Genomic DNA, 15947 nt, shown 5'->3' on the forward strand with positions numbered 1-15947 from the left:
CACCGTCCCCGCCACCCCCTTCCAGAATTCTACCAGTGCCGGGCATGCCCAGAACATATGGGCATGATTCGCTGGGCTCCCCGAACACCTGGTGCACCTGTCCTCGCCCCCAAAGAACCTACTCATCCGAGTCACAGATATATGGGCCCGATGCAGCACCTTAAATTGGATGAGACTAAGCCTCGCACATGAAGAGGAAGAGTTGACCCTCTCCAAGGCATCCGCCCAAGTCCCATCCTCTATCTGCTCCCCTAGTTCCCCCTTCTATTTAGCTTTCAGCTCCTCCACTGACGACTCCTCCACCTCCTGCATTACCTTATAAATGTCAGACACCTTCCCCTCTCCAACCCACACCCCCGAAAGCACTCTGTCCATCGCCCCCCGCGAGGGCAGCAAAGGAAATTCCTCCACCTGTCGCCTAGCAAACGCCTTTACCTGCAAGTATCTGAACATGTTACCTTGGGGGAGCCCAAAGTTATCTTCCAGTTCCCCCAGGCCCGCAAACCTCCCGCCAATAAATAGGTCCCTCAATTTACTGATGCCCACCCTTTGCCACCCCCTAAATCCCCCATCAGTGTTCCCCGGGATGAACCGATGATTTCCACCTAATGGAGCCTCCATCGAGCCCCCTGTTTCCCCCCTATGCCATCTCCACTGTCCCCAGATTCTTAGGGTCGCCGCCACCACCGGGCTCATGGTATACCGATCTCTTTGTTGACAGTGCAGCCTTCAGTCGTCGTAATTCTGCAGGTTTTTAAATAAATATTTTTATTGAAGTTTATATTTTTACATTGTACAAGAGATGAGTGAAACAGTTAGGATTTACAATTTATACGCTGTTCCTTTCCAGCACCCCTGCTCTTTCTCTCTCTCTTTCCCCCCCCCCCCCCCCCCCTTCTACTGTCTCCAGGTCCTACCTTAGGCCCTTTCCTGCACCGTAGATGGTTTGTTTTGCTCTTATAGCTTTTCGGTCTGTCCCTGCGTTCCCTCCTGCTGTTTCCTTGGGTGTTCCCTCCCCCCCCCCCCCCCCCCCCCCCCCCCCCCCCCCCCCCCCCCCCCCCCCACCACCCAATCATTCTTGTCTGCTTTCTGTGGCCCTGGTGGTTCCCATGCATTCCCCCTCCCCCGTTCTAACCATTGTTGGTTTCAAACAAGTCTTGGAGCAGGTTGATGAAAGGCTCAAACGCTTTATGGAAGCCCTCGTCCAACCCTCGGAAGGTGTATTTGATCTTATCCAGATGGAGAAATTCCAATAGGTCTGCCAGCCAGTCTGCAGATGTGGGTAGCGCTGCTGATCGCCAGCCGAGCAGGATTTTAACCTTGAGGCTAAATTAGTTATTTGCTTGCTCTTGATGGCTTATTAAGAAGTCTTACAACACCAGGTTAAAGTCCAACAGGTTTGTTTCAAACACTTGATGGCTTATGGCAAACGTTCTAATGCAGGTGCACTTTTATATTTCCTTGCACTCCGAAAACAGATTTCTAATTTAAAGGCTTTACATGGTCATAGGATTACTGATGCAAATACATCATTATACATTCTTTATTCATACATTGTGTTGCTTGCTTGGCTCTGGTGCAGTTTAAGCACTTTAAAATCACTCTCCTAATAATTTGGGCCACCCCTTTTTGGATAATAAATGCTGGAATAAGGGCAGCATGGTGGCGCAGCGGGTTAGCCCTGTAGTCTCACGGCGCTGAGGTCCCAGGTTCAATCCCGGCTTTGGGTCACTGTCCGTGTGGAGTTTGCACATTCTCCCCGTGTTTGCGTGAGTTTCGCCCCAAAGATGTGCACGGTAGGTGGATTGAACATGCTAAATTGCTCCTTAATTGGCAAAAATGAATTTGGTACTCTAAATTTATATAAAAATATAAATAGTTGTGGATTAGGTAACTTGGCATTTTTGAAAGTGACTTACTGATGTGCTATGATATATTTTGTGTGTCTCAATTATTCTAGAAGTACATTTTATGACCTGTTCCACCTATCTTGGGCGATTTGGATGGGCTTTTAATATCTTCCTCTTTTTCAGGAAGAAAGTGCCCTCATTATCTCGGATGACTCGTGCTGACATGGAAAAGTGAGTCTTTGGCTGTTGATGAACGATGATGAAGAATGGGTTGGGTTTGTACCAGTTATTTTTAGGCAATTTGAGTGAGACCTTCTGCTGTTCTTCCATCCTTTCTTTTCAATGAAAAAAAACTTGTATTACATGGTGTCTTTCATGACCACAGGGCGCCATAAATCATTTTATAGTCAATGAAGTACTGTACTGAAAGTGTAAGACGCATCAATCTGATAAGATCCAGATAATTATTTTTGTGTGTGGTATTGATTGAGGGGTAAATATTGGCCAGTCCACTGTAATACCCACTGTAATACCCCTGCTAATCTTCAATCTCTTGTGAGAGAGGCGAAACAGTGCCTTGGTTGAGTGAAACTAAACCAAAGCAATTCTATTACGCATAAGTAACAGGACTGAGAATCATTGCAAAATTTATTTGTTAAAAGAAAGAGATCTATATGGAGTAGTTGCCCTGAGTTGTTGGCCTTTGAGATACTGCAGGTGTATGTTCAAGAAACTTCAGCATTCATCACGGTGATCTTTCTTTAGATACATGGCTTTGAAAGTGGTTGAAGCAGAGCTCCGAGACCAAAATCAACTTTTAGAAGCTGCCCAGCAGCAGTTAAAGGAGGAACTTAAGTTGGCAAAGGTAACATTTCCTCCGAGTTGAGTATATTTACTGCCAATTTAATTTTGAAGCATTTGTGAAACATAACCTGAATTTATGCAAGACGTTGTTCCCTTTAGTTCCAACATGTGATGTCTTGGGTTTGATCACTTTCTGAAGCTGTCAATGACCCAATGTACATTAAGTTGTGACATTGAGTTGACTTTTAAAACTGTGTTTCTGAGACACTACCTTACCAGCCATTCAAGTATTTACAATATGTACCTGTATTCTCTGTAAGACGCCCATAAATATTATAAAATTCTATCACTGACATCCACAAATTCATCTCCTAATTGGTTTCAAATTTTTAGTCAGTACATTCCAATTAGCTGTTGCACTAAATTCTGTACTAAGAATGGAATAAAAGCAAATAGGAATGCATGGTGGTCTGCTGACAAATTTTCAAATTGCTTCTCAAAGGGATATTCATTTGAAGGAGGATATGCGGATATGATTGTTTATAAAATTAGCCCAATTTTAACTGGAATCTGCCCTGTACATATCTAGTCTTTCATTTATACACCAATAGTGTTTTGCAAAGGTCATAACGTTAACAAAATTACACATTTTATTAGTATAACAACAAGTTTGTATGTTTCAACAAGCAAATGAAAGTGTTGGCTTGTGCTCCAAATTGATCTGCAGTTTTGAGCCTCCAAGGAGATGAAAACGTGGGAGGTACCAGGACTGAAAAACACCCCAGGGGTGAAAAACAAGGATTCAAAAACGAAAGAGGAAAGTGACCAACTGACCAGTTCAGCTCCCACTATCTGAACTTTTAACTCAACCTCCCCAGGCATGCAATCACCTAAACAAAGCAAAGAATAGGGTGTGTTGGTAGGGGGTGGGAGGAGAAAAGAGACCCAAAAAAGCCAATTTAGGAAATTCTTCTGAGCCTGAAGCAAGTCACTAACAACAAATGCATTTCACCTATGTTCTAGAAATCTAGAAATTTGTCTTCCTCTTGGAAACTTCACCCAGTAGCCTCCTGCATGACTCTCTATCAAATTTGCTCTGCAAATCATGATGTCCAATATCAAGTAGACTAGCCACATCCAACATCATTTCAGTTCAAAAATGCAAATAAAGAAAGTGGAGGCTCTGCATTATTGGATGTTCAGATTCTCTAAAGACTAGTTTTTGGAGGTGGCAGAATTATCTCAAATAAGCCCAGATATCTCCCCTGGACTTCAATAGTAGACATGACCATTACCAAGTTCTCACTGCCAGAGTCTGGAAGGTCACCATTGACTGGAAGCTTAACTGGACCAGCTATATCAACACCATACCTACATCAGAGTACACTAGTATTTGTGTGCATGTGTGTGTGTATAGCCAAGATCAGAAATTTGGTTTGGTGGCTGAGGGTGCCACAACTGCAAATATCTGGCCCAGCCTGATGCAGGATCCTGGGAGGGGAATAGAACAAGTAGAAAACAAGAATTTGTAAAGGTGTATTAAAAATACTCTAGTCAACCATGCAATAGGTTTTGGAGGGCCAGAATGGGGATGAGGAGGGCCCGAGTGCACAGCCCATGACTGATGAGGGGCTTTTTCCAATGACGGGAATAGAAATCTGTATCAGACATGGAACTGCAGGACAAAATAAGTTTCAGGAAGTCACAACATATTCAAGATGGGCAGCACGGTAGCAGAAGCGATTAGCACTGTGGCTTCACAGCGTCTGGGTCACTGTCTGTGTGGAGTCTGCACGTTCTCCCCGTGTCTGCGCGAGTTTCCTCTGGGTGCTCCGTTTCCTCCCATAGTCCAAAGACGTGCAGGTTAGGTGCATTGGCCATGATAAATTGCCCTCAGTGACCAAAAAGGTTAGGAGGGGTTATTGGGTTACGGGGATAGGGTGGAAGTGAGGGCTTTAGTGGGTTGGTGCAGTCTGGATGGGCCAAATGACCTCCTTCTGCACTGTATGTCCTAAGAACATGATTGTACTTCCTTTCCATGGCTCTATTTGGAGTGTTCTTGATTGAGATATTAATCTTTATTATTGTCACAAGTAGGCTTGCATTAACACTGCAATGAAGTTACTGTGAAAATCCCCTAGTCACCACTGAGGGAGAATTCAGAATGTCCAAATTACCTAACAGCACATCTTTTGGGACTTGTGGGAGGAAACCGAAGCACCCGGAGGTAAACCCATGCAGACACAGGGAGAATGTGTAGACTCCGCACGTGACCCAAGCTGGGAATCAAACTTAGGACCCTGGCGCGGTGAAGCAACAGTGCTAACCACGGTGCTACCATGCTGCCCTATATTAGACCATATAGTGGTAAATAAAAACAGAAAATGCTGAAAATATATTTGGCAGCTCCTGCCTTCTACCCTATCTCATGTTAGGGAAGGGTTCTCTCATGCTAAAGTTAGAATTGGAGTTTTGTTTATAGACCACACTGGTTGTTAGGCTGCACAGAAAGAGGATAAGTGGCACAGTGGTGTTGGATGAGAAGTGATTATAGAACACAACAAAATTTGCATTGAAGAAATCAAGACTTGCTTTCAGTTTTTCATTAGAGATACCATTGGTGCTTAACATCGCAGACTGACACTTTTTTGTTCTTTTCTTCCCCCTCCTTGTCCCTGCTTTTGTTCTTTTTGAAACCTCTCACTTCCTCCAGTTCTGAATAACTTGTTTCACTCTCCACAAATGCTGCCAGCCTATTTTCTATTATTTCAAATTGCCAGCAACTGTAGAATCTTAACTTTTCAGTGAATAGTTTGGCTAAGTTTTGGTGTTCGGAAATCCATGTGGCCGAAGTGCCAAATTGCCCGTTTCTCCTCTCCTGCCGTATTATTTCTATTTAACTATCATCCCACTTCTCATAATAGGACCAGACAAATGAATTAATGGTTAAGACTGAGAGCTTGCAATCTGAGAAGGAAGCAATGAGCAAGAGGCTACAGAATTGCATAATTTTACTGGAGAACAACCTTATTGATCCTGGTAAGTCTGACTAGACCTGTAGTTGCCACTCCAAGGAGATAGATAAACTCTAAATCAGGTTGTAATGCATGTGCACTATTTGGTTGCTGTTTGGGTTGCACTTTAGAACCCAGCATGTAACATGAATTTGTTTTCACTATATATTGTTACGCTGCACAATCTCAACTCGTGTCCATGGTGACCATGAAGCTATCATCAATTTCATCATTTAAAAAATATATATAAAGCCCATCTGGTTCACCGATAGCCATCTTTAGCTGGTCTGTCCACATGTGACTTCAGACCCACAGTAATGTGGTTGACTTTTAACTGCTCTCTGAAATGGCCCAGCAAGTTACACAGTTCAAGGGCAATTGGAGATGGCAACAAACGTTCCAGGGGTGAATTGTGTGGGGGGGGGGGGGGGGGGGGACACACTACTGTTTGTGTTTCTATTAAAAGTATTGCACAGCTATAATATCTGTTTGACATGAAATACAGGTCTATGTCCAAAATATGATTTTATTTTATACCTTCTAATTTTTGCAGGTATTTGCACTCTTCAGTAAACTGATTGCTTGGTAACTAGGGGTGGAAGGTTACAGTACCGGGTTACCAAATATAGGAAGACACAATTCAAATCAGATCGGCTTATCTTATCCTCTGAAATCGTTCTTTAGTGGGCTGTAGTTTAATCTGTTGGAAACTTATTTTATTTTACCTTGGTGCCGGAGTACTTATACTGGTTAAGTACAAAGGTAGACAAGTCTCCTGGCCCTGATGGAATGCATCCCAGAGTGCTAAAAGAGATGGCTAGGGAAATTGCAGATGCACTAGTGATAATTTACCGAAATTCACTAGACTCTGGGGTGGTCCCGGTGGATTGGAAATTAGCAAACGTGACGCCACTGTTTAAAAAAGGAGGTAGGCAGAAAGCAGGAAATTATAGGCCAGTGAGTTTAACTTCGGTAATAGGGAAGATGCTGGAATCTATCATCAAGGAAGAAATTGCGAGGCATCTGGATAGAAATTGTCCCATTGGGCAGACGCAGCATGGGTTCGCAAAAGGCAGGTCATGCCTAACTAATTTAGTGGAATTTTTTGAGGACATTACCAGTGCAGTAGATAACGGGGAGCCGATGGATGTGGTATATCTGGATTTCCAGAAAGCCTTTGACAAGGTGCCACACAAAAGGTTGCTGCATAAGATAAAGATGCATGGCATTAAGGGTAAAGTAGTAGCATGGATAGAGGATTGGTTAATTAATAGAAAGCAAAGAGTTGGGATAAATGGGTGTTTCTCTGGTTGGCAATCAGTAGCTAGTGGTGTCCCTCAGGGATCCGTGTTGGGCCCACAATTGTTCACAATTTACATTGATGATTTGGAGTTGGGGACCAAGGGCAATGTGTCCAAGTTTGCAGATGACACTAAGATGAGTGGTAAAGCGAAAAGTGCAGAGGATACTGGAAGTCTGCAGAGGGATTTGGATAGGTTAAGTGAATGGGCTCGGGTCTGGCAGATGGAATACAATGTTGACAAATGTGAGGTTATCCATTTTGGTAGGAATAACAGCAAACGGGATTATTATTTAAACGATAAAATATTAAAGCATGCCGCTGTTCAGAGAGACTTGGGTGTGCTAGTGCATGAGTCACAGAAGGTTGGTTTACAAGTGCAACAGGTGATTAAGAAGGCAAATGGAATTTTGTCCTTCATTGCTAGAGGGATGGAGTTTAAGACTAGGGAGGTTATGTTGCAATTGTATAAGGTGTTAGTGCGGCCACACCTGGAGTATTGTGTTCAGTTTTGGTCTCCATACTTGAGAAAGGACGTACTGGCGCTGGAGGGTGTGCAGAGGAGATTCACTAGGTTAATCCCAGAGCTGAAGGGGTTGGATTATGAGGAGAGGTTGAGTAGACTGGGACTGTACTCGTTGGAATTTAGAAGGATGAGGGGGGATCTTATAGAAACATTTAAAATTATGAAGGGAATAGATAGGATAGATGCGGGCAGGTTGTTTCCACTGGCGGGTGACAGCAGAACTAGGGGGCATAGCCTCAAAATAAGGGGAAGTAGATTTAGGACTGAGTTTAGGAGGAACTTCTTCACCCAAAGGGTTGTGAATCTGTGGAATTCCTTGCCCAGTGAAGCAGTTGAGGCTCCTTCATTACATGTTTTTAAGGTAAAGATAGATAGTTTTTTGAAGAATAAAGGGATTAAGGGATATGGTGTTCGGGCCGGAAAGTGGAGCTGAGTCCACAAAAGATCAGCCATGATCTAATTGAATGGCGGAGCAGGCTCGAGGGGCCAGATGGCCTACTCCTGCTCCTAGTTCTTATGCTCTTATGTTCTAAGTACAAATCTCAAGTATGCTTCCTTTTCTGTGTAGCCATTGTGGATTTGTATCACAGAATTAGTTTTGTTGGCCACATAAGCAGTGTTGTTATTACTGCCCTATGCATACACCTGCAGACAGAATGGGATTAAATAATAATCTTACCATTGCACATTGTACATATGGCTGTCTTCATAGAAACGCTACAGTGCAGAAGGAGCCCATTTGGCCCATCGAGTCTGTACCGACTCTCCAAAAGAGCACCCTACCTAGGCCCACTCCACCGCACTATCCCTGTAATCCCAGCTATCTGAACATCTTTGAACTGTGGGAGGAAACAGGAACACCCGGAGGAAACCTATATAGACACTTGGAGAACGTGCAAACTCCACACAGTCACCCAAGGCAGGAATCAAACCTGTGAGGCAGCTGTGCTAACCACTGTGCCACTGTTGCCTGTCTCCTTCCCTTCCAGAGTGAGACTACTGATGATTTACACTTTCCTGTATTGATTCTTTCCTTCAACTGGGACATATACATTGCTAGATTTTCTGTTAACGCAAGATTTGGGGTTCCAGTTCAAAATGTGCCATACATCTGTTCTCATCTTGTTTTTTCAGTTTCAGCCAATAAAATAATTGAAGACCATGAACTGAAGAATGCATGCCAAAGGGACACGATGGTAAAATGGATTTTTCTTGTTCTTGATTTTTAGTTTGCGGGCAACAAAACTTGAAAATTAGTCCACAGCAAAAGGTTGGGGGTGGGGAAGGACATGAATGACATTGATTTGCTTCACAGTTGGAGAGTGTGCCAATGCTTTCTGTCCATTTAGATGCAGTTTGAGGGCAATTTGCCATTTGTGGAACTGTATCCCAGAAAGGAATTTTGGAAGGAAGAAGAAATCAAAAAGTAAATAAGAGTGCGTCTGGCAATGTTATTGTCAGAACATATGCCTCACAGACTTTGTCTCAGTTTAAAAGTAATAAATGATCCCCTAGTTCTCCAGTGGACTGAACCATTTTGTATAATATTTTTAATAAGAAAAGTTGCACATTAGAACCAAAAGTCCAGGTTCTTTTTCACTTGGGAATTACAAGTTATTGACAAGATAGTGCGAGTACAAGTAGTAATTTTGAAACACTTCTCCAAAATTGGATTGTTTGATTTTTGTTTTCTCTTTTTTCCCCCCCACCCATTGTTGTCATAAGTTATTGTAATTCATCAAATACTTACCGACTCACCCACCATCTTCCTTTTTTATCATCCTTTATTATACTACTAAGTAAACCGAGTATTGCTGTGTAATCTGTCTGATTTAGGTACATGTAGAGAATCTCCAGGCAGAACTAGAAACATGGGAAAAATACACAGCAGAGAAGAGAGAGAAACTCCAGGTAAGAGCCTGCTGCTAGATAATGTAAGACTACATTGCCGAGTTTCTCCAGTAAAAGGTTATCCTTTGTATAGATTTAGAGTCCTCTCTGATCACTAACCAAGAACATGCTGCAAAAAGCATGTGCTGCATTAATAGTTTCACACTGAAAAGAAAATTCTTATGCACATGCATTTAAAACTAGTATTATGAGGAGACTTATACTCAGCTCATTTTAAAGTGAGTATAAATCTATGCGACCTGATGATCTGTATCTGACAACAAGGTGTATTTATATACTAAAAGTTAGGTGCAAGGGCATAGTGGAATTAATGCATGTGTGGAAATTGTTTTCACCGAGCTTACTACTACTTTCCTAAGCGAACAGCAAACCTTTTGTTTTTTTTACTCGTGTAACTACTATTCACTGGGATTTCCACATTATTCTAAATTTTCAAAGGAAGGATCTCTCAGTCTTGTGCATCAGTGCTACGTCGGTGCAGGAATTTGAGTCTGTTAATGACATGAATAGGTTGGATTGTAGTACATAATGTAGAGGAGTTCTTTTAGCTATTTCTGATGAGAAACAATGGTCCACCAGAGGTCATTTATGCTGGGACCTTCAAGTGATTAACTGTTGTCTCACTTCAACACTGAGTCAATTTGTAGTAGGGGAAAATGTTTTTTTTTCTTTTTGAATATAGATCTTGTGTTGCAAATCGCAAAATACATCTGTCAGTGCAGTAAACACCATCCTTGTGATTAATTTTATTTCCAAAAGTGTTGCATAACATGGTTCATTCTGGGTTGTCTGTAATGTGTTAAATTTGAGGCTTCTAAGAATGCTGTGAGAAAATGAGTGAAATGTCATGGTGTTGACCATCTGTATTGCAAAATATTTTGAGTTGAGAACCAAGGGATACAGTTTTAAACACAAGTGCTCCTCCTATTTATGTCTGGGATGAGGAAAATATTTTTCTCTTACTCTGGAATTTGCAGTAGAGGATGGATCATTGAATATGTTCAAGTTAGAAGGCAGCAGACAAGGCAAAAAAATCATCATCAGATTCGAATGCCCCTCGGGCCTCATTGTTGGAGAAAAAAGCGGAAGCTCCTGCTGTGACTTTGGCCTCTCGGTGGATGGCTGAGATGTTGGCAAGCTTCTTGGCAGATCAATTCAAAATGCAGCAGTAGACGGTGTTTGAAGATCTTTATAAAACTTGAGCCTTCATCTGTGCGGCCTTTGAGACGTGGTGATGCAAGGAGTGGAGGTGGCACTCTCGGACCAGAGTGACCAGATTGTTTCCCTAGAGGCGGAGTTGGCATTTCTGGCTGAAGGGCCTAAAGTGTTAAATGCCAAGGTGGATGATCTGGGAAACCACTCCAGACATCAAAGTTTCAAGAATCGTTGGGCTGCTGAAGGGCCCAAATCCTCTGGATATGTCCAAGATGGTGGGGGAGGGGGGATTGCCAACCCCTCCCGAATTGGACCGGGCCCATCGGTCTCTAAGGCAGAGCCTTAGCGAGCAATCGTCATCTGGTTGCACAAGTCCTAAGATAAGGAACAGGTCCTGTGGTGGATGAAGGACCATTGAGACTATAGATGGGATGACCACACCATCTAGGTATATCTAGACGTGAAAGCAGAACTGGCTAGAAGGCATGTGACGTTCAACAAGGCCAAGGCAGCATTGTACAAATTCGATTGGCAGGCAGGGGGTTTGGGTCTTCCGAACCTGATGTATTACTACTGGGCGGCGAATGTGGAGAAGGTGCGGAGCTGGGTCAAAGTAGTTCAGAATGGAGGAGAGTTTGTGCATAGGGTCGGGATTGAAAGCACTGGCAACAGCGCCGCTCCCGATAGCTCCGTGGAAATACTCGGGGAGTCCAGTAATAATAGCTTCATTGAGAATTTGGAGGCAGTTTCGCCAACACTTCGGGTTGAGGGCAGGGTCATGGGAAATGCCGATTCGGGGGAACCACAGATTTGAGCCACGGAAGTGGGATGGAAATTTTTTGGAAATGTAAGGAGAAGGGGATTAAGACACAAAAAGATTTGTTTCTTCGGGGTCTGTTTGCAGGATTGAAGGATCTGGAAGCCAAGTATGGGCTGGAGCTGGGGGAAATGTTTTACATGCAGATTCGGGATTTTGCCAGAAAGGAGTTACAGAGCTTCCCGGTGGAGCTGACAATCCTGATTCTTTTGCTGTCAGTCTGGTCTCAATAAAATTTGAGGCGTATTTGCAGGTATCAATTATTGTTTATTTTAACCAGCTAGCTGGGGTGACTCACTCTATTGGGAGAGCAGAACACAACCATGTCTCCTGGATCTTCAACAGCTAGTGAACAAAGGCACAAAACATTTCTGTACAGATACATTCAAACATCGTGCATGCATCAAATTTGGCATGCATACGACCAAATAAGGCAACAGTAATGAATGCAAAATTCCCATAGGCTATCCCTATACACTTCTTGACCTGGCCATATATCCCGATTGGCTCATTTCACATTCCTCAGCCCTGGGCTCACTTCACATTCTTCAACCCCTGGGGGGCACCTTTCACTCAGCATTCTCGTCCTAGCAATTACCCATTTTGTATCACATTCGTTTGTTCAATTCCTCAGAGCCGGCCTCCACATTGCTGGAGGAGGTGCTGACGACAAGGGGACTGGAGAAGGGGGTAGTGTCAGCGGTCTACGGAGCTATTTTGGAAGAAGAGAAAGCGCCGCTAGAAGGGATCAAAGCAAAGTGGGAGGAAGAGTTGGGAGAGGATATGGAGGAGGGGTTCTGGTGTGAGGTGCTCCAGAGAGTGAATGCCTCCACCTTGTGCATGAGGTTGGGGCTGATACAGCTGAAGGTGGTATACAGAGCACACCTCACGAGGGTGAGGATGAGCCGATTCTTTGAAGGAGTAGAAGATGTGTGTGAATGTTGCAGGGGGTGGGGCCGCTAATCACGTTCATAAGTTTTGGTTCTGTCCAAAGCTCGAGGATTACTGGAAGGAGGTTTTTAGGGTAACTCCTAAAGTGGTGCACGTGAAACTGGGCACCCGGGAGGCCATATTTGGGGTGTCAGACCAGCCAGGGTTGGAAACGGGTGCGGAGGCAGATGTTGTAGCCTTCGCCTCGTTGATTGCCCAGAGGCGGATCCTGATGGGTTGGAGAGCAGCCTCTCCACCCTGTGGCCTGGTGTGGCAGGGGGACCTGTTGGAATTCTTGACTCTTGAGAAGGTTACGTTTGAACTGAGGGGAAGGGTGGAGGGGTTATACAATTCATGTGCATTACTCATTATGCACTTTCAAGAACTGGATAACATCGAGCATTAGTTGGGGTGGGAGGGTTGGGGGGAGGGGGGCTGTGTGTGTTAATGGCGACTATGGGTGATCCCTAATTCCGTTTTGTCATTTGTTTGTGTGAACATGCGGGCTAATGGTTGGGATTGTTGTTATTGATATGGGGATTGACATATTTGTTACTGATTGTTTATTGTTGGTGGGTATAAATTTGGGAGAAAATGTGATCAAGGAGGAGAATAAAAAAATATTTTTTTTAAATTAGATTTGGTGTGGTATACCTGATTCATCTTCAAGTGACTTTTAAAGCGAGAGACTATTACATTGATGCATGAGAGGACGTGGACGAAGCATGTAAAGAAGCATGGACTGGGGTTGAATTAATTGTTAATTGTTGGGTGCATTTGTATCTGTATTTATTGTGGGATTTTTGTATTGTGGATGAGGGCATGTGATTATGGGGATTTGCTGGGCGGGGCGGTTTCCAGGCAAGTTTGGAGTTTGTGTTTTGTATTTTTTGGGATTGCTTGTGGTATGGAGATTGATTTTCTTTTCCCCCTCTATTTGTTGGAGGTTGGGCAGGGGGCTAGTCGTTGGTATTATTTTTCTGGTTTGACTCTGTGCAGGGGTCACCCTGCCAGCTGTAAAGTTAGTTAACGGTAGTGCGGGTATCTGCAGTTCATTACATAAAAGAAAAACCCTAAAGTAATGAGTTTAGGATTTTGTTCTTGTTTTGATTGTGGGGGTGGATAGGAGTCTTTGTTCTCCTTTTGGCTGTTTGTTTATTGGGGTTGGTATTGTTGGGAGGCGGGGGGTAGAGACTGCTGTCATGTGAGAGTGCCTTTAAGAAATGGATGTTTAAGCAATGTACCTTTAAGAAATGAAGCAGCTCATATTACTGAAGTGGTCAGAGGGGGAGCTGAGCTGAGATTACTGCTGCTTTTTGGGAGTTTTAGTTTCAGTTTTGAGGAAAAGAGCTTGGGTGTGTCTGTGTTTGCGGTGAGCTGGATTCTGCTGTGATCTCTGCCATGAAAGACTATCTCTGAACCATTTGGGTGATTTAAACTCATAATAGTAATGTCTTTAACCTGATGAGTTTCTGTTTAAAGGTGTTAAGTTTTTTGGAGGTTTGAAGGAACATTTTGAGGGATTATTTAGTGTTGTATTATTTTCCGGGTTATTTTTGAAGTAAGGGGTGTTAAGGGATCCAATGTTTATTTAAAACGGTTAATTTGAGTTCATGGAATAACGGGCAGCACGGTAGCATAGTGGTTAGCATAAATGCTTCACAGCTCCAGGGTCCCAGGTTCGATTCCCGGCTGGGTCACTGTCTGTGCGGAGTCTGCACGTCCTCCCCGTGTGTGCGTGGGTTTTCTCCGGGTGCTCCGGTTTCCTCCCACAGTCCAAAGATGTGCGGGTTAGGTGGATTGGCCATGCTAAATTGCCCGTAGGTGTCCTAAAAAGTAAGGTTGGGGGGGGGGGGGGGGGGTGTTGGGTTACGGGTATAGGGTGGATACGTGGGTTTGAGTAGGGTGATCATTGCTCGGCACAACATCGAGGGCCGAAGGGCCTGTTCTGTGCTGTACTGTTCTATTGTTTTGTGTTTAAAAACCCACGTGTCCATAAGTGTAATACCACACCTGGAGACCAAGCCGTGTGCTTCAAAAGCAACAATACATTAAAGGGAGAGGTTGTTTGAACTCCAGGATACATTTTCAGGTTCTGAAAACGCCGCTCCCATAACACTGCTGATGGTGACTGATTCTTTGTCATCATTCTGGTCATGGGCCTGATATTGGCACTCGCTGAGCCGTTGCTGGATTACCCTATATTGTGTGAATGACTAATTCTGGGGGGAGGGTGGGGCAGAAAGAAGACCCCCTGAATGGTTGATGACTTGGAATGTAAGGGGGTTAAATGGCCCAGTAAAAGGGTATTTGTGCACCAGAGAAGTTTGAAAGTTGATGTGGTGTTTTTACAGGTGGCCCATTTGTGGATCAAAGATCAGGGTTATGGAAGGGCTGGGTGCGGCAGGTATAGCATTCTGGTTTTGATGGTAGGGCCCGTGGAGGTGGCTGCAGTGTTGATCAACAAGAGGGTGTCCTTTTTAGCTGTTAAAAGGACCCAGGCGTGAGGTATGTAATCGCCATTTGGTCGTTGGCAGGCAAATGGGTGGTCCTGGTTAACGTGAATGCACCAAATTTGGATAATAACGGCATTATTAATAAGGTACTGGCTTCTAACCCAGATTTGGATTCACAGCAACTAATTCTGGGGGAGGCGGGGGGAGACTTTAAATGCGTTTTGGATCCTCGGTTGGATAGGTCAAGTCCTAAATCTGTTGAGTCCATCAGCAGTGGCAACGGTGATATTGGTCTTTATGGAAAAGCTGGGGGTGGGTGGGTAGACCTATGGAGATTTATGTATCAGGGATAAGGAGTTTTCTTTGTTTCCACATCCGTCAGGTCGATCCCAGATTGATGACTTTATTGTGGGGAGGGACGACTTTATTGTGAGTAGGTCTCTTCCTGGGGTGAAGGGGCAGCGCACTTGGCGTTTGTTATTTCTAATCAAGCACCGCATTTTATGGACTGAAGTTGGAGCTGGGGCGGAATTTGGAACGGTGGAGAGGTAGAGGCTGGTGGATTTCATCCTTAAGGTGGACCACCAGTACTCAATTCCCCTGACACTGGAGTAGTTGGCAAGTAGGAAGAAACTACAGACTGACTTTGAGCTTCTCTCAATGGGCAAGGCAGTGAACCAGCTGTACGCTCGAGGGGGACCTTCTACGAATATGGAGTAAGGCCAATCGTCTTTTGGCACACCAGTTGAGGCAGCAGGCTACCTCCTGGGTGGTGGGTTGGTTTTCACCCCGTTAGGAAGGTTAATTCGGCGTTTGAGGCCTTTTTTCAAGAGCTGTACAAGAATGAGCCTCCAGAGGAGAGATCGTCAATGATGCAGTTTTTGAACGAGTTGTCCTTCCGGTGAAGTTGGAGGCGATGGTGGAACAAGAGGAGGTTATGAAGTGTGCTGAATTCATGTTTTGGGTACAGTTGCAGTTCCGGATGGGTTCCCTATCAAATTCGATAAAAGGTTTGTGGGTCAGTTGGTTCCACTGTTGCTGGATATGTTCCATGATTCCTTGTCCCAGGGGGTTATTGTCGGTCACATAGACATTGATTTCCCTGATCCTGAAGAAGGATAATGATCCTATGGAATGTGGATTGTACCGACCCATTTTGTTGTTGAACGCTGAAATTAAGGTGT

General features: G+C 44.1%; 1 protein-coding gene across 2 annotated transcripts in view; it reads left to right on the plus strand.

Annotated features, from left to right (window-relative positions):
- Positions 1 to 15947, plus strand: part of LOC119956391 (small kinetochore-associated protein-like) — a 51532-nt gene that overhangs the window by 22422 nt on the left and 13163 nt on the right. For both annotated transcript variants that reach the window (XM_038783582.1, XM_038783573.1), the window contains exons 4-8: positions 2034 to 2081; positions 2616 to 2715; positions 5579 to 5693; positions 8629 to 8690; positions 9331 to 9405. In XM_038783582.1, coding sequence (XP_038639510.1) covers positions 2034 to 2081; positions 2616 to 2715; positions 5579 to 5693; positions 8629 to 8690; positions 9331 to 9405 — 400 coding nt within the window. The remainder of the gene's footprint in view (positions 1 to 2033; positions 2082 to 2615; positions 2716 to 5578; positions 5694 to 8628; positions 8691 to 9330; positions 9406 to 15947) is intronic.

Source organism: Scyliorhinus canicula, chromosome 2, assembly GCF_902713615.1.
Source record: "Scyliorhinus canicula chromosome 2, sScyCan1.1, whole genome shotgun sequence".
In the NCBI taxonomy this organism is placed as follows: domain Eukaryota; kingdom Metazoa; phylum Chordata; class Chondrichthyes; order Carcharhiniformes; family Scyliorhinidae; genus Scyliorhinus; species Scyliorhinus canicula.